General features: G+C 46.2%; 1 protein-coding gene across 1 annotated transcript in view; it reads left to right on the forward strand.

Annotated features, from left to right (window-relative positions):
* rnd2 (Rho family GTPase 2) overlaps positions 1-25,877 on the forward strand; it is a 44,217-nt gene extending 18,340 nt beyond the window's left edge. Inside the window, exons 3-5 of the mRNA XM_035771091.2 lie at positions 10,804-10,913; positions 13,392-13,526; positions 23,379-25,877. Of these exons, the coding sequence (XP_035626984.1) occupies positions 10,804-10,913; positions 13,392-13,526; positions 23,379-23,648 (515 nt within the window). The 3' untranslated portion in view covers positions 23,649-25,877. The remainder of the gene's footprint in view (positions 1-10,803; positions 10,914-13,391; positions 13,527-23,378) is intronic.
* Positions 25,878-26,303: the final 426 nt, after the last annotated feature.

A 26,303-nucleotide genomic window follows, 5' to 3' on the forward strand; every position in this document is an offset into this window, starting at 1 on the left:
GATACAGAGAGCCATAGTGATGCAGAGAGCCATAGTGATACAGAGAGCCATAGTGAGACAGAGAGCCATAGTGATACAGAGAGCCATAGTGAGACAGCGAGCCATAGTGATACAGAGAGCCATAGTGATACAGAGAGCCATAGTGATGCAGAGAGCCATAGTGAGACAGAGAGCCATAGTGATGCAGAGAGCCATAGTGATACAGAGAGCCATAGTGATACAGAGAGCCATAGTGATACAGAGAGCCATAGTGAGACAGAGAGCCATAGTGATACAGAGAGCCATAGTGATACAGAGAGCCATAGTGAGACAGAGAGCCATAGTGATACAGAGAGCCATAGTGAGACAGAGAGCCATAGTGATGCAGAGAGCCATAGTGATACAGAGAGCCATAGTGATACAGAGAGCCAAAGTGAGACAGAGAGCCATAGTGATACAGAGAGTCATAGTGATACAGAGAGCCATAGTGAGACAGAGAGCCATAGTGAGACAGAGAGCCATAGTGATGCAGAGAGCCAAAGTGAGACAGAGAGCCATAGTGATACAGAGAGCCATAGTGAGACAGAGAGCCATAGTGAGACAGAGAGCCATAGTGAGACAGAGAGCCATAGTGATACAGAGAGCCATAGTGAGACAGAGAGCCATAGTGATGCAGAGAGCCATAGTGATGCAGAGAGCCATAGTGATACAGAGAGCCATAGTGAGACAGAGAGCCATAGTGAGACAGAGAGCCATAGTGAGACAGAGAGCCATAGTGATACAGAGAGCCATAGTGAGACAGAGAGCCATAGTGATGCAGAGAGCCATAGTGATACAGAGAGCCATAGTGATACAGAGAGCCATAGTGATGCAGAGAGCCATAGTGATACAGAGAGCCATAGTGAGACAGAGAGCCATAGTGAGACAGAGAGCCATAGTGATACAGAGAGCCATAGTGAGACAGAGAGCCATAGTGATACAGAGAGCCATAGTGAGACAGAGAGCCATAGTGATACAGAGAGCCATAGTGAGACAGAGAGCCATAGTGAGACAGAGAGCCATAGTGATGCAGAGAGCCATAGTGATACAGAGAGCCATAGTGATACAGAGAGCCATAGTGAGACAGAGAGCCATAGTGAGACAGAGAGCCATAGTGATGCAGATAGCCATAGTGATACAGAGAGCCATAGTGATACAGAGAGCCATAGTGAGACAGAGAGCCATAGTGAGACAGAGAGCCATAGTGATGCAGAGAGCCATAGTGATACTGAGAGCCATAGTGATGCAGAGAGCCATAGTGATACAGAGAGCCATAGTGAGACAGAGAGCCATAGTGATACAGAGAGCCATAGTGATACAGAGAGCCATAGTGATACTGAGAGCCATAGTGATGCAGAGAGCCATAGTGATACAGAGAGCCATAGTGATGCAGAGAGCCATAGTGATGCAGAGAGCCATAGTGATGCAGAGAGCCATAGTGATGCAGAGAGCCATAGTGATGCAGAGAGCCATAGTGATGCAGAGAGCCATAGTGATACAGAGAGCCATAGTGATACAGAGAGCCATAGTGAGACAGAGAGCCATAGTGAGACAGAGAGCCATAGTGATGCAGAGAGCCATAGTGATACTGAGAGCCATAGTGAGACAGAGAGCCATAGTGAGACAGAGAGCCATAGTGATACAGAGAGCCATAGTGAGACAGAGAGCCATAGTGAGACAGAGAGCCATAGTGATGCAGAGAGCCATAGTGATGCAGAGGGCCATAGTGATACAGAGAGCCATAGTGATACAGAGAGCCATAGTGATACAGAGAGCCATAGTGATACAGAGAGCCATAGTGATACAGAGAGCCATAGTGAGACAGAGAGCCATAGTGATACAGAGAGCCATAGTGATACAGAGAGCCATAGTGATACTGAGAGCCATAGTGATGCAGAGAGCCATAGTGATACAGAGAGCCATAGTGATGCAGAGAGCCATAGTGATGCAGAGAGCCATAGTGATGCAGAGAGCCATAGTGATGCAGAGAGCCATAGTGATGCAGAGAGCCATAGTGATGCAGAGAGCCATAGTGATACAGAGAGCCATAGTGATACAGAGAGCCATAGTGAGACAGAGAGCCATAGTGAGACAGAGAGCCATAGTGATGCAGAGAGCCATAGTGATACTGAGAGCCATAGTGAGACAGAGAGCCATAGTGAGACAGAGAGCCATAGTGATACAGAGAGCCATAGTGAGACAGAGAGCCATAGTGAGACAGAGAGCCATAGTGATGCAGAGAGCCATAGTGATGCAGAGGGCCATAGTGATACAGAGAGCCATAGTGATACAGAGAGCCATAGTGAGACAGAGAGCCATAGTGAGACAGAGAGCCATAGTGAGACAGAGAGCCATAGTGAGACAGAGAGCCATAGTGATGCAGAGAGCCATAGTGATGCAGAGAGCCATAGTGATACAGAGAGCCATAGTGAGACAGAGAGCCATAGTGATACAGAGAGCCATAGTGATACAGAGAGCCATAGTGATGCAGAGAGCCATAGTGAGACAGAGAGCCATAGTGATACAGAGAGCCATAGTGATGCAGAGAGCCATAGTGAGACAGAGAGCCATAGTGATACTGAGAGCCATAGTGATGCAGAGAGCCATAGTGATACAGAGAGCCATAGTGAGACAGAGAGCCATAGTGATACTGAGAGCCATAGTGATGCAGAGAGCCATAGTGATGCAGAGAGCCATAGTGAGACAGAGAGCCATAGTGATACAGAGAGCCATAGTGATGCAGAGAGCCATAGTGAGACAAAGAGCCATAGTGATGCAGAGAGCCATAGTGATGCAGAGAGCCATAGTGATACAGAGAGCCATAGTGAGACAGAGAGCCATAGTGATACAGAGAGCCATAGTGAGACAGAGAGCCATAGTGATACTGAGAGCCATAGTGATGCAGAGAGCCATAGTGATACAGAGAGCCATAGTGAGACAGAGAGCCATAGTGATGCAGAGAGCCATAGTGATGCAGAGAGCCATAGTGATACAGAGAGCCATAGTGATGCAGAGTGCCATAGTGATACAGAGAGCCATAGTGAGACAGAGAGCCATAGTGATACAGAGAGCCATAGTGATACAGAGAGCCATAGTGAGACAGAGAGCCATAGTGATACAGAGAGCCATAGTGATACAGAGAGCCATAGTGATACTGAGAGCCATAGTGATGCAGAGAGCCATAGTGATACAGAGAGCCATAGTGAGACAGAGAGCCATAGTGATGCAGAGAGCCATAGTGATGCAGAGAGCCATAGTGATACAGAGAGCCATAGTGATGCAGAGAGCCATAGTGAGACAGAGAGCCATAGTGATGCAGAGAGCCATAGTGATGCAGAGAGCCATAGTGAGACAGAGAGTCATAGTGATACAGAGAGCCATAGTGAGACAGAGAGCCATAGTGAGACAGAGAGCTATAGTGATGCAGAGAGCCATAGTGATACAAGGATAGTGGGAGAGAGTGATAGAAAGCAACACAGCTTGACTTAGTCTCTATAGAGACAGAAAAAAACATTAACACACACACATATATATATATATAGTGATACAGAGAGCCATAGTGATACACAGAGCCATAGTGAGACAGAGAGCCATAGTGAGACAGAGAGCTATAGTGATGCAGCGAGCCATAGTGATACAAGGATAGTGGGAGAGAGTGATAGAAAGCAACACAGCTTGACTTAGTCTCTATAGAGACAGAAAAAAACATTAACACACACATATATATATATATATATATATATATATATATATATATATATATAGAGAGAGAGAGAGAGAGAGAGAGAGAGAGAGAGAGAGAGAGAGAGAGAGAGAGAGATCAAACAGCAGGAGATGAAATGGAGAGGAGGGATGAAAAGAGAGAGAAAGAGGAGTCTCCATCACCATATCCCCAGAGGCCCAGAGAAGACAGACAGTAATCCAGCTCTCGGCTGGCGGCCACGTCCCCCTCTGTCCCCAACCTGCTCTGTCAGCGGACAGCCCTGCTTTTGAACCTGCAAGTGGGAGAGACACAGGCATTAACTCCACTACAGTGGGGCTTTGAGTCAGATCCTTGCACCGGGGCTTAGCCATCACCCTTCAAAGGCTCTATTTCCGCCAGAGAGAGAAAGAGGGAGAGAGAGAGGGAGCCAGCATAGCTTTGATCAATATCCTTGGCAAGGGGACCACAGATTGTGGAGGTTAATGGCCATTTAACCCTCTGTCCACTGTCCCACCTGCACTTTAGAGCCTTTGACAACCTGATGTTGCACACCGTATTTTAGACCACCAGATTCTTTATCGGTGTGTGTGTGTGTACGGGGTGTGTGTGTGTACGGGGTGTGTGTGTGTGTCGAACTGGGAAAAGTGCAAACACCCACTGTGCTCAAACCTTAGAACTAATGGAGGGGAAACAGACCAAGCCAGCAGAATGCTTTGTAGGACATGATGAAAGGATGTTGTTTCTAGATGCACTATATAATGTCTTGGGTTGGCATCTAGTAGCCTGCAGTACAAGCCCTTTCTAAAGGTGTCCGGTCTGGCAAGACATAATGCTTTCCTCTCTCTGTAAGCAAGGTTTTTCGAGCATGAGGTTGCTTGAGTGGAAGGCTATAGGCCAAACCCCCCTCCACTGGGCATCTGCAGTGAAAGCTCTAATGTCCAAGAGCCCCAATCCCCCTCTCTTTCCTCTCCTCTTCCCCCCTCCCCGTCTCCTCTTGGTTACCTCTTTGCCATCCATGCATCAGCTCCTTGTGAATGCACTCCGTCCTCGCTCTCCTTTCCCGTCTCCATTGTTCCCCTGCTCTCTCGCTCCCTCCGTCTCTTACCTCCTCCTTTCGGGGGCAGCACAAAGAAGCCATTTGCGTCGCTGCAGGTTGCTATGCTACACAGTCAGCACAACTTGAAATGTTTTGCTGCACTTTGAAGGTGGTATTAAAGGGGAAAACAGCTGCGGGTGTTGGAGAGAAAGAGAGAAAGAGAGAGTGGTATGTGTGAGCACATTTGTATTTTTAGTGTTTGTGTTTATACTGTTTCTATGGACCCAGCACAGTATGCATCAGTCACTGTATTAGAAAAGTGGGCGTCTGAGTGTGTGTGTGTGTATGTGTATGTATGTGTGTGTGTGTGTGTGTGTGTGTGTGTGTGTGTGTGTGTGTGTGTGTGTGTGTGTGTGTGTGTGTGTGTGTGTGTGTGTGTGTGTGTGTGTGTGTGTGTGTGTGTGTGTGTGTGTGTGTGTGTGTGAGTGTGTGTGTGTGTGTGTGTGTGTGTGTGTGTGTGTGGTCTAATCAGCCTGTGTTTGTTGCTGTGGACTCCATGCTCTCTGTGTTTGTTGCTGTGGACTCCCTGCTCTCTGTGTTTGTTGCTGTGGACTCCATGCTCTCTGTGTTTGTTGCTGTGGACTCCCTGCTCTCTGTGTTTGTTGCTGTGGACTCCCTGCTCTCTGTGTTTGTTGCTGTGGACTCCATGCTCTCTGTGTTTGTTGCTGTGGACTCCCTGCTCTCTGTGTTTGTTGCTGTGGACTCCCTGCTCTCTGTGTTTGTTGCTGTGGACTACATGCTCTCTGTGTTTGTTGCTGTGGACTCCATGCTCTCTGTGTTTGTTGCTGTGGACTTCCTGCTCTCTGTGTTTGTTGCTGTGGACTCCCTGCTCTCTGTGTTTGTTGCTGTGGACTCCCTGCTCTCTGTGTTTGTTGCTGTGGACTCCCTGCTCTCTGTGTTTGTTGCTGTGGACTCCCTGTTCTCTGTGTTTGTTGCTGTGGACTCCCTGCTCTCTGTGTTTGTTGCTGTGGACTCCCTGCTCTCTGTGTTTGTTGCTGTGGACTCCCTGCTCTCTGTGTTTGTTGCTGTGGACTCCCTGCTCTCTGTGTTTGTTGCTGTGGACTCCCTGCTCTCTGTGTTTGTTGCTGTGGACTCCCTGCTCTCTGTGTTTGTTGCTGTGGACTCCCTGTTCTCTGTGTTTGTTGCTGTGGACTCCCTGCTCTCTGTGTTTGTTGCTGTGGACTCCCTGCTCTCTGTGTTTGTTGCTGTGGACTCCCTGCTCTCTTCTGGGTAAAAGCTGCTCTTTCCCCGTCTCTTTGCTGGGAGCCATTTCAATGGCCTCTTTCTCAGCTGCTTCTGCTCCCAGCCTCAACCCTTTAACCATGATTCATGTCTCCACAAGCAACCAGACATGTCCCGGTTCAAAGAGGCGTAATCGCCCTGGTAATGGTGCAATATAGCTCTTCAACACGCAAGTTAAATTATACACAATTATGTGTTGATACTTTTACCCAAAACAGGCATTATACTAGAAGTAGGTTTCTCTCGAAAACTGGTAAGAAAATTGGACAGTGTCGCCCCTATTCACAGCAACAACTATCAAGGGTTATATCAGGATGTATTTTTCCAGCGCAGATTGACTTGTTATCAACATTCCTAAAACATGAACAACATAATGACTGCATCTCATCACAATACGGTCTGATCAGGAAGTCCTGGCACACGTCTCTTAGTGGCAGCAGCTCCCTTGTTCACATTTATATCCAGGGACTAAACAGTCAAGGCTTAAATTAAGTCATAGCAGAGGCCATTAGGCCTGGATAGTGTGTGTTAGCGCTCCAGTGAGTCCCTGCCTGTATCCTACTACTATACTGTAAGTCCCTTGGGATGTTAATGGCCTTTGAGAAAGCTGGCCTCTTGGCTTCTCTGTATCCTCCATTCAGACAGAGGCCTTTCCCTTCTGCCATGCCTCTTCTTCTACAGTGGACATAAAGACAGCCATCCTTACTTCCTGTCGGTGGTGGCTAGTGCTAAATCAGGATAATGCTAACGCTAGGTGTTTTATGCCCGTCCTTGGTATCGAGGGGCGGATTTGCTTTGGCAGTGCCAGTCCTGAGTCGGCTCGGCCAGGTTCTGCCTGTACCCCTCCCCCCTCCTTCCCCATCCGTCTTGTCCCTCCTCCTGTCCCTGACTGGAATTCACTTGACCTTTTGTTCTATCTCACAGCCAACGGCGTGAGCCCCATCTTCATGCCTGATGTAACGGTCCTATACCTCTTTCTCTGTTCTGTTCTGTCCAGTCCAACGCTTTCATTACCCATCTGCACAGCCCCCCTTCTCTGCACCATCGCACCCCCCATCTCCACCGTATCTCTCGCACCTATCAAACTGTGAAAGTGGGGCCTCGCTTTTGGCAAGAGGCGCTGAGGAATTTTGTGAGTGTCAAAAACTGCATCTCTCCTCCTCCTGCTACTGCTGCTGCTGCTGATGGTTATGGTGATTGGCTTTTATTTGTGTCTGCTCGGGTTGTTTTACACACAGTACTCTTCCTCCTTCCTCGTTTTCTCCCTCCCTCCCCTTCTCTCTCTCAGAGGACTTTTCTGACTTTGTAAAAGTGCTGAGGTGACTTCTCTGTTCCTCTGAGGTTCTGTGACTAGCCCTGTCGTGCCCGTCGCCTGTCAATCATGCTGATCTGTAGGATTGACTGATTGATCCCCCAAGGATTGACTGGTTGATCCCCCCTCTCTCATCCCTCTGCTCTTTGCCCTAGCTTCAGCCCAGTGTGAAAGTCATTAAGTATTTTTGTTGCCCCCTCCTCCTCACACACTCCCGCCCTCTCTTCTCACCCCTCACACACTCCCTCCCTCTCTTCTCACCCCTCACACACTCCTTCCCTCTCCTCCTCACCCCTCACACACTCCTTCGCTCTCCTCCTCACCCCTCACACACTCCCTCCCTCTCTCCTCACCCCTCACACACACTCATTCCCTCTCTCCTCACCCCTCACACACTCCCTCCCTCTCTCCTCACCCCTCACACACTCCCTCCCTCTCTCCTCACCCCTCACACACTCCCTCCCTCTCTCCTCACCCCTCACACACTCCCTCCCTCTCTCCTCACCCCTCATACACTCCCTCCCTCTCTCCTCACCCCTCACACACTCCCTCCCTCTCTCCTCACCCCTCACACACTCCTTCCCTCTCCTCCTCACCCCTCACACACTCCCTCCCTCTCTCCTCACCCCTCACACACTCATTCCCCCTCTCCTCACCCCTCACACTCTCCCTCCCTCTCTCCTCACCCCTCACACACTCCCTCCCTCTCCTCTTCACCCCTCACACACTCCCTCCCTCTCTCCTCACCCCTCACACACTCCCTCCCTCTCTCCTCACCCCTCACACACTCCTTCCCTCTCCTCCTCAACCCTCACACACTCCCTCCCTCTCTCCTCACCCCTCACACACTCATTCCCCCTCTCCTCATTCCCACTCCCTCCCTCTCTCCTCTGCCCTCACTCCCTTCCTCTCTCCTCACACACTCCCTCCCTCTCTCCTCTCCCCTAACACACTCCCTCCCTCTCTCCTCTGCCCTCACTCCCCCCTATCTCCTCACCCCTCACACAGTCCCTCCCTCTCTCCTCTCCCCTAACACAGCCCCCCCCCTCTCTCCTCACTGCAGGCCTGTTGTGATGTGATACATACTAAAGATCACCTTTGGCATTACAATACCTTGTGACCAATCAGGGCCCTGCATTGTTTGATACACTGCTGAGTGGTGGACCTACTGTCCATGTGATGGTTTCCTAATGACTGACTTCCTGCTGCTGGGAGGACTGCTTCTTCTCTGAGATACAATCCCTGGCTCTGTCTGCGACCCCACTGTTTGTATTTGAGATGTCACTCTGTTCTGTGTTACTCTGTTGCTCTGTTGAACAGCAGGGCGGGAGAAACAGGAAGAGTGAGCTCTGGCTGCAGAAGCCAAATGAATGAACGTCTAACAAACTTTTCAATGGCTATATGAAAAAGAAGACATTTGTAAAGCTTCCTTCCTGTGCACTCGTAATCTCAAGCATACAAAGGCCATCCCTCGCACATGCCCATTCTCTCTCACTGAAGTGTAACAGCCTTTGACCTTTTAGGACAGGGGCCCTGTTGCATTGTCCAGTGAGGGGATGGCTCAGGTCAGGGAGGCTGAATGTTTAGGGTTATGCACCGCGTGCAGCCATTGTGCAGGCCTCATTCCACCACAAACAAAGAGAACATAGCACTGCTAAAACAGGCGCAACTACCATTGTGCCCATCCCAATTCACTGGCACAGCAAGTCTGTGCCTGCTCAACAGCCTGCCATGGCATTATGTGAGGCCATGTACAGTAACCATGTCTACATCACTCTACTCTACATGCCAGACATCAGGTACAGGCTGTTTGTATAGGCTTCTATCGCTCTAACTTGGTGGCATTTCAGTTGAAATTTCAGGTTAAAATCTAGTCTACGTCTTTATTCTCCCCTGTTTGATATTTTCTCTCTCTCTCTCTCTCTCTCTCTCTCTCTCTCTCTCTCTCTCTCTCTCTCTCTCTCTCTCTCTCTCTCTCTCTCTCTCTCTCTCTCTCTCTCTCTCTCTCTCTCTCTCTCTCTCTCTCTCTCTCTCTCTCTCTCTCTCTCTCTCTCTCTCTCTCTCTCTCTCTCTCTCTCTCTCTCTCTCTCTCTCCTAATGAAAGCAATAGCAGAGTCAGATTCCTTGTGTCCATTCCAACAAGTTTCTGTTCCCATGCTCTAGAGGGATGTAGGCTTGTGTTGCCTATATCTCAGGGGAGGCAGGAAGGAACCCACAGCCACATCCCCAGCCAGGATCCCTCAGAGCCCAGGGAGTTTTACAAGCCTCCTAATGAGAGCAGTAGGGGAATGGAGAGAGGAGAGAGGGGATGGGGAGAGGAGAGAGAGGGGGAATGGAGAGAGGAGAGAGGGGATGGGGAGAGAGAGAGGGGGAATGAGAGAGGGGGAATGGAGAGAGGAGAGAGGGGGAATGGAGAGAGAGGAGAGAGGGGGAATGGAGAGAGAGGAGAGAGGGGGAATGGAGAGAGGAGAGAAAGGGAATGGAGAGAGGGAATGGGAGAGAGGAGAGAGTGGGAATGCAGAGAGGAGAGAGGGGGAATGGAGAGAGGAGAGAGGGTGAATGGAGAGAGGAGAGAATGGTGGAATGGAGAGAGGGGAGTGAGGGGGAATGGAGAGAGGAGAGAAAGGGAATGGAGAGTCAAGAGGGGGAATGGAGAGAGGAGAGAAAGGGAATGGAGAGAGGGAATGGGAGAGAGGAAAGAGTGGGAATGCAGAGAGGAGAGAGGGGGAATGGAGAGAGGAGAGAGGAGAGTGGGAATGCAGAGAGGAGAGAGGGGGAATGGAGAGAGGAGAGAAAGGGAATGGAGAGTCAAGAGGGGGAATGGAGAGAGGAGAGAGGTGTGTGTGTGTGTGTGTGTGTGTGTGTGTGTGTGTGTGTGTGTGTGTGTGTGTGTGTGTGTGTGTGTGTGTGCGTGCGTGCGTGCGAGCGAGCGAGCGAGCGAGTGAGAGAAATCTCAGGAGCGGCAGAGAAAGTGAGAGTGAGAAAGCGCTTTGCCCTTTGTACCGGCGACCATTGTCATTTGGGATAGGGATGTAGTATGTGGAAAGGGACCTCGCTCCTCTGCCAACTACAGTTCATGTGTGTGTGTGCTTATCACAATGCCCCTCCCTACCCCCTACCGCCTCTTAAACTGGGGGAGGGTCACAGACTAAGGATACTCTCCCATCTGCCCACAGCTGTTTATATCAACAGGTGTGTGCGTCAGCAGAGAGTGTGTGTGCTGTGAAGCTGTGATACTCCCTGCTGGAATGGTTAAGTGTACAGTATGTTAATGCCCATTTGTTAAACAGCTTCGTCCTCCAGGGTGTACAGAGGCTGCCAAGCGTTCACATTCTATTAGAATCATGTGGGTTGAATGAGGTAAAGGGACCTTACATAAAGTGTCTAGTGTACTGACTGAGTCTAACTATATGCGTGTCTGTGTGTCCGCAGGTTCTTCGTATTATGACAACGTGCGGCCGTTGGCCTATCCTGACTCAGACGCTGTGCTCATCTGCTTTGACATCAGTCGCCCAGAGACTCTGGACAGTGTTCTGAAGAAGGTTGGTATCTTCCTCTTCCTCCTTTCCCTCACCTTCCTCCTCCACCCCCCCTTCCTCTTCCTCCCCTTCCTCCTCCTCACAACCAGGGTATGTAGTAAACAACATGCCCTGCCATTAGAGAACGTTCTCTATTAACATTCTCATCCAAACTGCTCTGCCTCCCCTTCTCATATAGAGTTCCCATGCTATCTATAGCCAGCACACATTCTGACCCGTCAACAATAGAATAATGTCACAATGGGGGTAAGAGCTACCCCCCTTTATCCCCATGAAACCAGCAGGGCTACTTGACCCCTTGACCCCTATTGGAATGAGAGGTCAGACTGGAGAATGAGAGGAGGCCCTGGAGCCCGGTTTGGGTGGGATTTGAAGTGGAGCTCCAGCAATGGCAGATTAGCTTTGCAACAACCAATCAAAGAGCAGCTGTTTAAGGAGACAGAGTATTTATGTGAATCTGGGCATTTATGGGAATTTCATATTAAGTGAGAAGCCAAGACAGATGCTGATAGTTAACGTTTTTACCGTGGCTTTTGGGTGTGATATGTTGATACTGGGCTTGGGAAGGGAACCAGGCAGAGTGTGTGTGGTAAGGTGTGGAGGTGGGGTGGTGATGTGGTCATGGGAATGTTTTACAGCTATTCTCATGAGAGAGTTTGTGTGCGTCAGTAAATTTGTTACATTACACATTTAAAACAGTGTGTGTGTGTGTGTGTGTGTGTGTGTGTGTGTGTGTGTGTGTGTGTGTGTGTGTGTGTGTGTGTGTGTGTGTGTGTGTGTGTGTGTGTGTGTGTGTGTGTGTGTTTGTGTCATGTAAGCCAGTCTCGCTGGCCCTCAGCGGTCTCTCAGTATTCCTCCATCTTGAGGCCATGTGTGGTGCGTCTCTTTGAAGGTCTCCTCCTGTGAGCTCAGGACCTTGTAAAAGACATTCCCACGGCGGCTCTGTTGACGTGTTTAGTGGTCTGAGGGGAGCTGGTAAAACACGCCCCACCCACAGGCTCTGTAGAGCTAACCCACACGACACCTTGGTTCTACCCGCCCGTCTCAGTCTCACAGTTCCGTGCCCCCGTCTGTCGACATGGCTTGTGGTTTTCCCATGAATCCCTTTGGTAGGGGGTGGCCATGACCCCCTGACCCCTAGCTGTGGCTCCATTAATTTTTAAAACCTGGGTGCGAATGGAAACCTGTTGCCCAATCACCGTCTCAAATTAGACTCTTGACCTCTGTGACCTTGCCTGTCACCAAGGTCATCAGATGACAGGAGCGGGAGGGGATTGAGAATGGGGGTGCAATGTGGTTGGATGGTATAGAAGAGATGGGGGTGGAGCATGGGTGGGGGGGGTCAAAGGTTGTTTAACTCTTGACGGATGGCTGCACACCCCTGCATTCTGCATGTGGCTCCTGGTTGATTTCAGACATGGTGGGTGTTTTGAGGAGGGGGGTGTTATTTGGTATTTGTGTGGCAGAAGGGAGGCAGAATGTATTTTCCAGCTGAAGCCTGAACGATGACATTTAATCTCACAGGGTGTTGTTTCAACTGGACAGGGTTTTCTGTTCTGTACTCTACCTAAAATAGCTCTATTGACTCAAGCCTGCGTGTAGAAAGAAATTAAATTAATCTCATTGTATTATATCACACAGAAATCTCTCTCCTCCATTTCTATTGGATTGGTAAGTCTTATCCAAACCACTCAATTGGCAAAGAGAATTTAGAGCACTGATTTAATGGGGAGCTCATTGAAACAGCTTCCCTATTATTGTGAAATGATAGATTCCTCTGAGGTCTAATCATAGATCTGCGTATTCATCTAACTGCGTGAAGCTATATTGGGAGACTCACACAAATACACAGGGAACAGAACAGAGGTCTCACAGGGAGACCGCGGAAGCAAAGTCATTCATTTACATGAATTTAAACTAATGAGAGAACCTAATGTCTGTTACAGAGAGATTTAGGTGAGACAAAGAAACGGTTCATCCTCTTTGCTTAACAGGGGCCAGGGTCAACCCTCTTCCTCTATGAGCTAAGTGGCCTGGGTAGAGTCCTGGGGGTCGCAGGCCAGGGTAGTTTCGGTCAGAGAATGTAAAGGTCCTCTGTGTGGAGTCATTACACTGTTTTCATAGGAATGTCCTGCTGGTGAGGTGAATGATGAGAGCTGCTGGCTATTTACTGATGCTCTTTCTTTCCTTCTTTCTTTATTTCTTTCTTTCTTTCTTTCTTTCTTTCTTTCTTTCTTTCTTTCTTTCTTTCTTTCTTTCTTTCTTTCTGTCTGTCTGTCTGTCTGTCTGTCTGTCTGTCTGTCTGTCTGTCTGTCTGTCTGTCTGTCTGTCTGTCTGCCTGCCTGTCTGTCTGTCTGTCTGTATGTCTGCCTGTCTGTATGTCTGCCTGTCTGTATGTCTGCCTGTTTGTCTGTCTGCCTGTCTGCCTCTCTCTTTATGTGTCCTTGTTAACATGCTCCTGTCTGTGTGCCCATCCCACAGTGGCAGGGGGAGACCCAGGAGTTCTGTCCCAATGCCAAGGTGGTTCTGGTGGGTTGTAAGCTGGACATGAGGACAGACGTGAGCACCCTGAGGGAGCTGTCCAAGCAACGCCTCATCCCCATCACACACGAACAGGTGGGCAGAGGGAGAGCAGTGGGGAAAGGATGGAGGGAGGAAGAAATGAAAGAGGAAAACATAGCAGGAAGGAGACGAGTTATAACCCTTCGAATTATAATGAGACACGCAGGGGAGAAGAGAGAGACAGAGCCGACCCATTGTCAAACTAGCTTTAACCCTTAACCCAGCGTTGATGTAGCCATCCACAGTTGCTCTATCAACGCGCACACATACATTATGTACATATTACCCGATACAAAGAAACACACCGAAGCAGACATTTTGCAGAGGTTGGCATTCTGTCTCTAATATGCCGGGTTTAGGGGGTGGCAGGGTGGGGGGTGGGTATGTATAGGATTTATGTCTCAGGAGTTGAGCCACATTTTACTCGGAGATGAAATATTCATGCAGATTTGGGGATTTTGAAACGGTGGAATGAATAGAAAAACAAACTTTGATAAACAAGGCCTTTTATCGCACGCTACCACATCCTCTAATCCAGGGACATGGTAATGATGGAGGGAACACTACCACATCCTCTAATCCAGGGACATGGTAATGATGGAGGGAACACTACCACATCCTCTAATCCAGGGAAATGGTAATGATGGAGGGAACACTACCACATCCTCTAATCCAGGGACATGGTAATGATGGAGGGAACACTACCACATCCTCTAATCCAGGGACATGGTAATGATGGAGGGAACACTACCACATCCTCTAATCCAGGGACATGGTAATGATGGAGGGAACACTACCACATCCTCTAATCCAGGGACATGGTAATGATGGAGGGAACACTACCACATCCACTAATCCAGGGACATGGTAATGATGCAGGGAACACTACCACATCCTCTAATCCAGGGACATGGTAATGATGGAGGGAACACTACCACATCCTCTAATCCAGGGACATGGTAATGATGGAGGGAACACTACCACATCCTCTAATCCAGGGACATGGTAATGATGGAGGGAACACTACCACATCCTCTAATCCAGGGACATGGTAATGATGGAGGGAACACTACCACATCCTCTTAACCAGGGACATGGTAATGATGGAGGGAACACTACCACATCCTCTAATCCAGGGACATGGTAATGATGGAGGGAACACTACCACATCCTCTAATCCAGGGACATGGTAATGATGGAGGGAACACTACCACATCCTCTAATCCAGGGACATGGTAATGATGGAGGGAACACTACCACATCCTCTAATCCAGGGACATGGTAATGATGGAGGGAACACTACCACATCCTCTAATCCAGGGACATGGTAATGATGGAGGGAACACTACCACATCCTCTAATCCAGGGACATGGTAATGATGGAGGGAACACTACCACATCCTCTAATCCAGGGACATGGTAATGATGGAGGGAACACTACCACATCCTCTAATCCAGGGACATGGTAATGATGGAGGGAACACTACCACATCCTCTAATCCAGGGACATGGTAATGATGGAGGGAACACTACCACATCCTCTAATCCAGGGACATGGTAATGATGGAGGGAACACTACCACATCCTCTAATCCAGGGACATGGTAATGATGGAGGGAACACTACCACATCCTCTAATCCAGGGACATGGTAATGATGGAGGGAACACTACCACATCCTCTAATCCAGGGACATGGTAATGATGGAGGGAACACTACCACATCCTCTAATCCAGGGACATGGTAATGATGGAGGGAACACTACCACATCCTCTAATCCAGGGACATGGTAATGATGGAGGGAACACTACCACATCCTCTAATCCAGGGACATGGTAATGATGGAGGGAACACTACCACATCCTCTAATCCAGGGACATGGTAATGATGGAGGGAACACTACCACATCCTCTAATCCAGGGACATGGTAATGATGGAGGGAACACTACCACATCCTCTAATCCAGGGACATGGTAATGATGGAGGGAACACTACCACATCCTCTAATCCAGGGACATGGTAATGATGGAGGGAACACTACCACATCCTCTAATCCAGGGACATGGTAATGATGGAGGGAACACTACCACATCCTCTAATCCAGGGACATGGTAATGATGGAGGGAACACTACCACATCCTCTAATCCAGGGATATGGTAATGATGGAGGGAACACTACCACATCCTCTAATCCAGGGACATGGTAATGATGGAGGGAACACTACCACATCCTCTAATCCAGGGATATGGTAATGATGGAGGGAACACTACCACATCCTCTAATCCAGGGACATGGTAATGATGGAGGGAACACTACCACATCCTCTAATCCAGGGACATGGTAATGATGGAGGGAACACTACCACATCCTCTAATCCAGGGACATGGTAATGATGGAGGGAACACTACCACATCCTCTAATCCAGGGATATGGTAATGATGGAGGGAACACTACCACATCCTCTAATCCAGGGACATGGTAATGATGGAGGGAACACTACCACATCCTCTAATCCAGGGACATGGTAATGATGGAGGGAACACTACCACATCCTCTAATCTAAGGCGGTGGCCCGTTCCTGTAGGTTCATGCTCTACAACATCCGCAGAGTACGACCCTGCCTCACACAGGAAGCGGCGCAGGTCCTAATCCAGGCACTTGTCATCTCCCGTCTGGATTACTGCAACTCGCTGTTGGCTGGGCTCCCTGCCTGTGCCATTAAACCCCTACAACTCATCCTGAACGCCGCAGCCCGTCTGGTGTTCAACCTTCCCAAGTTCTCTCACGTCACCCCGCTCCTCGGCTCTCTCCACTGGCTTCCAGTTGAAGCTCGCATCCGCTACAAGACCATGGTGCTTGCCTACGGAGCTGTGAGGGGAACGGCACCTCAGTACCTCCAGGCTCTGATCAGGCCCTACACCCAAACAAGGGCACTGCGTTCATCCACCTCTGGCCTGCTCGCCTCCCTACCACTGAGGAAGTACAGTTCCCGCTCAGCCCAGTCAAAACTGTTCGCTGCTCTGGCTCCCCAATGGTGGAACACACTCCCTCACGACGCCAGGACAGCGGAGTCAATCACCACCTTCCGGAGACACCTGAAACCCCACCTCTTTAAGGAATACCTAGGATAGGATAAAGTAATCCTTCTCACCCCCCTTAAAAGATTTAGATGCACTATTGTAAAGTGGCTGTTCCACTGGATGTCATAAGGTGAATGCACCAATTTGTAAGTCGCTCTGGATAAGAGCGTCTGCTAAATGACTTAAATGTAATGTAAATGTAATCCAGGGACATGGTAATGATGGAGGGAACACTACCACATCCTCTAATCCAGGGACATGGTAATGATGCAGGGAACACTACCACATCCACTAATCCAGGGACATGGTAATGATGCAGGGAACACTACCACATCCTCTAATCCAGGGACATGGTAATGATGGAGGGAACACTACCACATCCTCTTAGCCAGGGACAGGATAATGCTCCCTGAAATACACAGAGTGGAGGGCCCCCTCCCCCCCATACACACAGGGAACCGACATCCTTTTCCATGATTGGCTGTGGACTGGCTCTGAACTAGCTGTGAGCTGGCTGTGGGCTGGCAGTGGCTGGCTGCGAACTGGCTGCGGCTGGCTGTGGCTGGCATTGGCTGGCTGTGGGCTGGCTGTGACCTGGCTGTAGGCTGGTTGTGGGCTGGCTGTGGGCTGGCTGCGGCTGGCTGTGATCTGGCTGTGGTTGGACACGGGGGCAAAAACCAGATCCATGTCCCCCAAAAAGCAACAGGAAAGAAACAAGACATGTCAATAAAATAGACAAACAAAATATAGAGTGGGACACCATTAAGCTCATGGACAACGTTTCAGAGGCTCATGTTAGGGCTATTGTGTTTTTGTTCTACGTCATACTCTATTTCTGTCTGAGGCAGCTACTGTTCTGTACTGTTCTGACCTGTCTGTAATTGAAAGGGAATCTGTGTCACATACAGTACAAGCGCCAGGCAGGCTCCCAACAACCAACTTTTGCTGATCTAATCCAATATCCCCCAGCTTGTTATCCTGTTGTTGATCTCAAATTGAATTCCGGTAGCAGAGTTGAGGAGTCACAGGTGAGGTGACCCTAGAGGGTGAACTCTACACATTACACACGAATCTGGCCACGATCTGATAAAGCTTTGCTGCTTGTCAGGCCCATCTCCCCCTCTCTCTTTTGCTCTCTCTCTCCCTTCCTTAATCTCTCTCCCTCCCTTAATCTCTCGCCTATCGCTCTATCTCCCTCCCTCTCAATCTCTCTCTTTCTCGCTCTCTCCCTTCCTTAATCTCTCTCCCTTCCTTAATCTCTCTCCCTCCCTCTCAATCTCTCTCTCTCCTCCCTCGCTACCTCCCTCCCTCCCTTCTCTAAATCGTTGATTCCACCTAATAGAGACTTTTCCTGTGACTGTGTAAGGAAGGAGTCTTGATAAGATCACACCAGGCCTGTGGTTCTGAAAGGCCCCATCTGTGTGTGAGTGAGTGTAATTCCCAGAGAGGGCCATTGGAGGTCTATTGTACTGCCTTCTCATCTGGTACTGCATTAGTGCCGGGCTGTCCCCGTACGACTCTGGGTGTGAAGACGAACCAAAGTAAAACAGGGAAACAGACTTCATCCGGACCAGGCATAATCCAATGCAGAATAAGGAGAGAAAGCCAGAAAGGAGAGGGCAAATACAGTACCATAGAATTCTAAACTGAAACTTCATCCATTCAATGTATCCTTTCAGTCAGTGAGCTTTGCTAACACTGGACCTGGGTTGAAGCAGGCAGTACACAGTGCCAGGCAGGCTTTGGACAGACAGTTAGTTTCTTCTCTCTAGTCTCCAATACATATACATGTACCAGACAATGGGAGGACAACTCTGGCCCAATGAGCTCTCTGTGGTGGGCTTTCTGCTCAGTTTAAACAGCAACACCAGAACTTGTCAGGAGAAAGAGGAGAGAGACAGAGTGAGAGACAGAGAGAGAGAGAGAGAGCTAGAGTGACAGACAGAGAGATTGAGAGAGAGAGTCGAGAGAGAGTCGAGAGAGAGAAATAGTGAAACAGAGAGCGAAAGAGAGACAGAGAGGGAGAGAGAGACAGAGTGAGAGCCATAGAGAGCCAGAAAGATAGAGCAAGAGAGAGACAGCGAGACTGAGCGAGAGGGAAAGACAGAGCGATAGAGAGAGACCAAGAGAGAGACAGTGAGAGCGAGAGAGAGACACCGCACGAGAGCCATAGAGAGCGAGAGAGACCGAGCGAGAACCATAGAGAGAGCGCGAGAGAGAGACAGAGAGATAGAGCGAGAGAGAGACAGAGCGATAGAGAGAGAGAGAGAGAGAGACCAAGAGAGAGACAGAGAGAGCGAAAGAGAGAGGGAGAGACCGAGAGACAGAGAAAGTGAGTCATGGATTATTCATTAGCTGTAGGGCAGATTCAACTGTCTGCACTGTAGCCATTATGTTTAGACCAGCAGCATCTCTGTATTTTGTATTTTTTTTGTATTTATTATGGATCCCCATTAGCTGCTGCCAAGGCTACTCTTCCTGGGGTCCAGCAAAATGAAGGCAGTTTATACAATTTTAAAAACATTACAAATCATTCACAACACACTGTGTGCCCTCAGGCCCCTACTCCACCACTACCACATATCTACAGTACCAAATCCATCTGTGGCTCCTGCTTGTATCTCACTACAGTAATGTGAGATTATTGGTGCTCGGTTATGTCCTTCTGTAGCTCAGTTGGTAGAGCATGGCGCTTGTAACGCCAGGGTAGTGGGTTCGATTCCCGGGACCACCCATATGTAGAATGTATGCACACATGACTGTAAGTCGCTTTGGATAAAAGCGTCTGCTAAATTGCATATATTATTATTATTATATATTATGGCACATTAACTGTCATTGTACCTCAAGAATAACAATAGATACATGTACACTACTGTTCAAAAGTTTGGGGTCACTTAGAAATGTCCTTGTTTTTTAAAGAAAAGCACATTTTTTTGTCCATCAAAATAACATCAAATTGATCAGAAATACTGTAGACATTGTTAATGTTGTAAATGACTATTGTCGCTGGAAACGGCTGATTTGTTATTGAATATCTACATACAGAGGCCCATTATCAGCAACCATCACTCAGCAACCAATGACACGTTGTGTTAGCTAATCAAAGTTGATCATTTTAAAAGGCTAATTGATCATCAGAAAATTGAGCAAGAGGACAAGTACATTAGAAGACCAGCATCCCAGAGTCACGTCTTCACTGTTGACGTTGAGACTGGTGTCTTGCGGGTACTATTTAATACAGCTGCCAGTTGAGGACTTGTGAGGTGGCTGTTTCTCAAACTAGACACGCTAATGTACTTGTCTTCTTGCTCAGTTGTGCACCGGGGCCTCCCACTTCTCTTTCTATTCTGGTTAGGGCCAGTTTGCACTGTTCTGTGCAGGGAGTAGTACACAGCGTTGTACGAGATATTCAGTTTCTTACGCAATTTCTCGCATGGAATAGCCTTCATTTCTCAGAACAAGAATAAACTGACAAGTTTCAGAAGAAAGTTCTTTGTTTCTGGCCATTTTGAGCCTGTAATCAAACCTACAAATGCTGACGTTCCAGATACTCAACTTGTCTAAAGAAGGCCAGTTTTATTGCTTCTTTAATCAGAACAACAGTTTTCAGCTGTGATAACATAATTGCAAAAGGGTTTTCTAATGATAAATTAGCCTTTTAAATTGATAAACTTGGATTAGCAAACACAACGTGCCATTGGAACACAGGCGTGATGGTTGCTGATAATGGGCCTCTGTACGCCTATGTAGATATTCCATAAAAAATCTGCTGTTTCCAGCTACAATAGTCATTTACAACATTAACAATGTCTACACTGTATTTCTGATACATTTGATGTTATTTTAATTGACAAAAAAAAAGTGATTTTCTTTCAAAAACAAGGACATTTCTAAGTGATCCCAAACTTTTGAACAGTAGTGTACATGTACAAGACAATTGGAGGAAAACTCTGACCCACTGAGCTCCCTGTGGTGGGCTTTCTGCTCATTTTAAACAGCCACACCAGAACTTGGCAGAAGAGACAGAAAGACCGAGAGAGAAACAGAGAGAGAGCGAGAGAGAGAGAGAGATATTGGAAATACTGGAAAAACGAAACAAAATCCCAAAGCTGACTGAATTGCTATCTGACCTTAAACAGAGAATATGAATTGGCTGATTATCTCTACTCTGTCAGAGATACGAAGCAGAGACAGATCCTTACCAAGTACAGGCTGAGTGACCACCGATTGGCAATAGAAACCGGCAGACATAAAAAGACATGGCTACCCAAAGAGGAGCGTGTATGTGGTCACTGCATGACAGGGGAGGTAGAGACAGATATGCACTTTCTCCTTTACTGTGATAAATATTCCTCACAAAGAGATTCATTATTCACAGAAATGACTACATATATTCCAAATTTTTACAAATTGAACCCAGAGGAAAAATTAAGAATACTCATGGGTGAAGGAGCAATGACTCCTCTTGCAGCCAAATATGTATTTTCCTGCCATAGCCTGAGGGACACTGAATAATAACATCTGCATAGTAAACAGTAACTTACTTATTATTACTATTATTGTTATGACTATAATTATTAATGTTTATCATTCCAAATATGGCTGGTAATGGTAGTGATAACAGTTTAGTGATGGTAGTAGTAGTCGTAGTAATGATGATTGTAGTTGTAGTACTGATATAAAGAAGAAGATGACTGTTATTTAGTTATAAGTTAGTTATAGTTTCATTTTCCATAATTTGATTTTATATTTATTACATTTCTACTATTGACTGTTACCATTTTATTGTTATTATTTTTGTATTTAATTTTGTATTATTATTTACTACCATTTTATATTATTATTTGCTATCATTTATAATTTTGTTACAATGTATATTGTATACATTGTTGCTTTGGCAATATTGACACAATGTTTTTCATGCCATTAAAGCAGCTTGAATTTGAGAGAGAGAGAGATACAGAGCGAGCGAGATACAGAGTGACAGAGACCGAGCGGGAGACCGAGAGAGAGACCGAGAGAGAGACAGAGAGAGAGACACAGAGAGCAAGAGAGAGAGACTGAGAGAGGGACAGAGAGAGAGAGAGAGTCATGGATTATTCATTAGATGTAGGGCAGGTTCAACTGCAGCTGCATCTGCACTGTAGACATGATGTTTAGACCAGCAGCATCTCTGTGGCTCCTGCTTGTATCTCACTACAGTAATGTGAGATCATTGGTGCTAGGTTTATGGCACATTAACTGTCATTGTACCTCAAGAAGAACAGTAGATACTATTCACAACAGCAGGATGTTGTTGATGAGATTATGTTCTTGATGTTGTTGATGATGTTATTGATGTTGTTGATGATGATGTTGTTGATGATGGTGTTCTTAAAGTTGTTGATGATGATGTTCTTGATGTTGTTGTTGATGATGATGTTCTTGATGTTGTTGTTGATGATGTTTTTGATGATGATGTTCTTGATGTTGTTGTTGATGATGATGATGTTCTTGATGTTGATGATGATGATGATGTTCTTGATGTTGATGATGATGATGATGATGTTCTTGATGTTCTTGATGATGATGTTCTTGATGTTGTTGATGTTGTTGTTGATGATGTTTTTGATGATGATGTTCTTGATGTTCTTGATGATGATGTTCTTGATGTTGTTGTTGTTGATGATGTTCTTGATGTTGTTGTGGATGATGATGTTCTTTATGTTGTTGTTGATGATGATGTTCTTGATGTTGTTGTTGATGATGATGTTCTTGATGTTGTTGATGATGATGTTCTTGATGTTGTTGATGATGATGTTCTTAATGACGATGTTCTTGATGTTGATGATGATGTTGTTGATGTTGTTGTTGTTGATGTTCTTGATGTTGTTGTTGATGATGTTCTTGATGTTGTTGTTGATGATGGTGTTCTTGAAGTTGTTGATGATGATGTTCTTGATGTTGTTGATGATGATGTTCTTGATGTTGTTGTTGATGATGATGATGTTCTTGATGTTGATGATGATGTTCTTAATGTTGTTGTTGATGATGATGTCTTGACATTGTTGATGATGATGTTCTTGATGTTGTTGTTGTTGATGATGTTTTTGATGATGCCGTTCTTGATGTTGTTGATAATGATGATGATGTTCTTGATTTTGTTGTTGTTGATGATGATGTTCTTGATGTTGTTGATGATGATGTTCTTGATGTTGTTGTTGATGATGATGATGTTCTTGATGTTGATGATGATGTTCTTAATGTTGTTGTTGATGATGATGTCTTGACATTGTTGATGATGATGTTATTGATGTTGTTGTTGTTGATGATGTTTTTGATGATGCTGTTCTTGATGTTGTTGATGATGATGATGATGTTCTTGATTTTGTTGTTGTTGATGATGATGTTCTTGATGTTGTTGATGATGATGTTCTTGATGTTGTTGTTGTTGATGATGATGTTCTTGATGTTGATGATGATGATGTTCTTGATGTTGTTGATGATGATGTTCTTAATGTTGTTGTTGATGATGATGTCTTGACATTGTTGATGATGATGTTCTTGATATTGTTGTTGTTGATGATGTTTTTGATGATGCTGTTCTTGATGTTGTTGATGATGATGATGATGTTCTTGATTTTGTTGTTGTTGATGATGTTGTTGACGGTGATGTTATTGATGTTGTTGATGATGATGTTCTTGATGATGATGTTCTTGATGTTGTTGTTGATGATGATGTTCTTGATGTTGTTGTTGATGTTCTTGATGTTGTTGATGATGATGTTCTTGATGTTGTTGATGATGGTCTCTAAACCCCTCCCTCCTCTCCTCCCTCCCCTCAGGGTAGTGGGTTGGCCCGTCAGATAGGTGCGGTAGCCTACGTGGAGTGCACTTCCAAGGTGTCGGAGAACAGCGTACGGGACGTGTTCCACATCACCACGCTGGCGTCTGTGCGGAGGCCACAGAAGCCTCAGCTGAAACGCAGTAGCTCCCGCCGGGGCCTCAAACGGGTGTCCCAGCTGCCCCTGCCCCCCCTGCCCGGTCGGACTGATACCCTGGATCCTGCCCCTGTCATGCAGAAGGACCGGGCCAAGAGCTGTGTGCTCATGTAGAGACCCACCAAGACAAATATATATATATATATATATATATATATATACATACAGTACAGTATGATACACAGAAATATATGACAGAAAGAGGAACTCTATTTATTGGTTTTGTTTTGTTCAATTTTATTTAATTTTTTAAAGAAATCCTCTATTATTCTCGTTTTGCACTGCTGAGGAACAAGGACAAAAAACGAAAAAATATGCTTTCGTGTGTGTTTGAGAATCTTTTTGGAGCTGTTTACATTTTTTTTTTTGGACTGATGGACGGTGAAGTGGACTGGTTCTCTCGAGACGAAGTCTCAGGGTGGAAAGAGGAGAGGAGGGAAATAGGAAGTGCTGCATGGTCCTGGGGTAGGGTTTGTGGAGTGCACTGACTGGGGGATCAATCCTTCACACGGACAGCACAACAGCCATCTTTACTGGACGGCTGGAGGAGAAGACTTTCATTCTGTGGAGAAGGTAGTGGAGGAGTTGAATCAGGAAGATGGAACAAGAAACTTCTCAGTGGACAATGGACATGGTTGCTGTTGCTATGCTATATTGTGTTGATACTAGAGGTCGACGATTATGATTTTTCAACGCAGATACCGATGCCGATTATTGGAGGACCAAAAAAAGCCGATCCCAGTTAATCGGCCGATTAAAAAAAATATTTGTAATAATGACAATTTCAACAATCCTGAATGAACACTTATTTTAACTTAATATAATACATCAATAAAATTAATTTAGCCTCAAGTAAATAATGAAACATGTTCAATTTGGTTTAAATAATGTTAAAAAAAAATGTTGGAGAAGAAAGTAAAAGTGCAACATGTGCTATGTAAGAAAGCTAACGTTTCAGTTCCTTGCTCAGAACATGAGAACATATGAAAGCTGGTGGTTCATTTTAACATGAGTCTTCAATATTCCCAGGTAAAAGGTTTTAGGTTGTAGTTATTATAGGAATTATAGGACTATTTACATCTATACCATTTGTATTTCATTAACCTTTGACTATTGGATGTTCTTATAGGCACTTTAGTATTGCCAGTGTAACAGTATAGCTTCCGTCCCTCTAGTTAGCGCCCTAACTAGCTAGCCATTTCACTTCGGTTACACCAGCCTCATCTCGGGAGTTGATAGGCTTGAAGTCATAAACAGCGCAATGCTTGACGCACAACGCACGAAAGTGCTGTTTGCAAAACAGTTGATATGCCTGCTTCTGTTTGCTGGCAAAACGCACGAAAGTGCTGTTTGAATGAATGTTTATATGCCTGCTTCTGCCTTCCACCACTCAGTCAGATACTTGTATGCTTGTATGCTCAGTCAGATTATATGCAACGCAGGGCACGCTAGATAATATCTAGTAATATCATCAACCATGTGTAGTTAACTAGTGATTATGATTGATTATTTTTTATGAGATAAGTTTAATGCTAGCTAGCAACTTACCATGGCTTACTGCATTCGTGTAACAGGCAGTCTCCTTGTGGAGTGCAACGAGAGAGAAGCAGGTCGTTATTGCGTTGGACTAGTTAACTGTAAGGTTGCAAGATTGGTTCCCCCGAGCTGACAAGTTGAAAATCTGTCGTTCTGCCCCTGAACAAGGCAGTTAACCCACCGTTCCTAGGCCGTCATTGAAAATAAGAATGTGTTCTTAACTGACTTGCCTAGTTAAATAAAGGTATAACATTTTAAAATTAAAATATCGGCAAATCGGGGCCCAAAATACAGATTTCCGATTGTTATGAAAACTTGAAATCGGCCCTAATTAATCGGCCATTCCGATTAATCAGTCGACCTCTAGTTGATACTTCCTGTTGCCATATATGAGAATAGAAACGTGTAAAAAAAGAAATGCTGAAAAGGGACTCGTATTGAGTGGGTAAATGATGGGAGTAGGTCAGACAGACAGAAATACAGTAGTCAGTTTGACATTGCTTTTGTAACCAGACAGAGTTAACAACATGAAGAATGTGTGGAGTTTTCCTCAGATCATTCGAACCACAAGTGCTTTCTAGAAAAAAGTCACTTTACATATCCGTTTTCGTAATAATTTAACACTATTCAATGCGTCAACTCAGATCATGTCAACTTGATTCACTGAAGCTATTGCTGTTGTCGTTATGTTAAGATGTTACTTTGTGGGAAATATAGTGGTCAAATGTTAGGGCTATTTTACTGTATTTTCACATACTCTAAAAATCTCAAATAAAGCAACAGCTTGACTGTAGGGAGAAGAGACTACCTCTCTGACCCATGTCTCTTCATTGTGTTTGAGAAGACATCAGCGCTGTCAGTCACTAACATTACATACAGTGCTGCTTAAAAGTATGTCAACCCCTTGTGCAAATACAGATTTTTTAAGTTTTTACCATGAAATCTTCCTTTAATCAGAACCAGTCTTTTTGATCTGACATATGTTGGTGTAGAGAAAAGCATGCATGTAGTAGAAGAACTAAATGAAAAAATAATTACTGCAGGTGCAAAAATAAGTGAACCCCAGGTTGCATTGGTTAAATCAAGCAGGTAAGTAGAATCTGGTGGGTAAACAATTAGGTACCACATGAACCAATCAAAAGGAGAGATCGTTAGGAAAGAGTTTGGGCGGGATTCTGACAAATAGAGATCAGAAACCTGGTCAGTTTGGTGTTACCCATCCCGGGGAATACA

Source organism: Oncorhynchus keta, chromosome 5 (assembly GCF_023373465.1).
Source record: "Oncorhynchus keta strain PuntledgeMale-10-30-2019 chromosome 5, Oket_V2, whole genome shotgun sequence".
Lineage (NCBI taxonomy): Eukaryota > Metazoa > Chordata > Actinopteri > Salmoniformes > Salmonidae > Oncorhynchus > Oncorhynchus keta.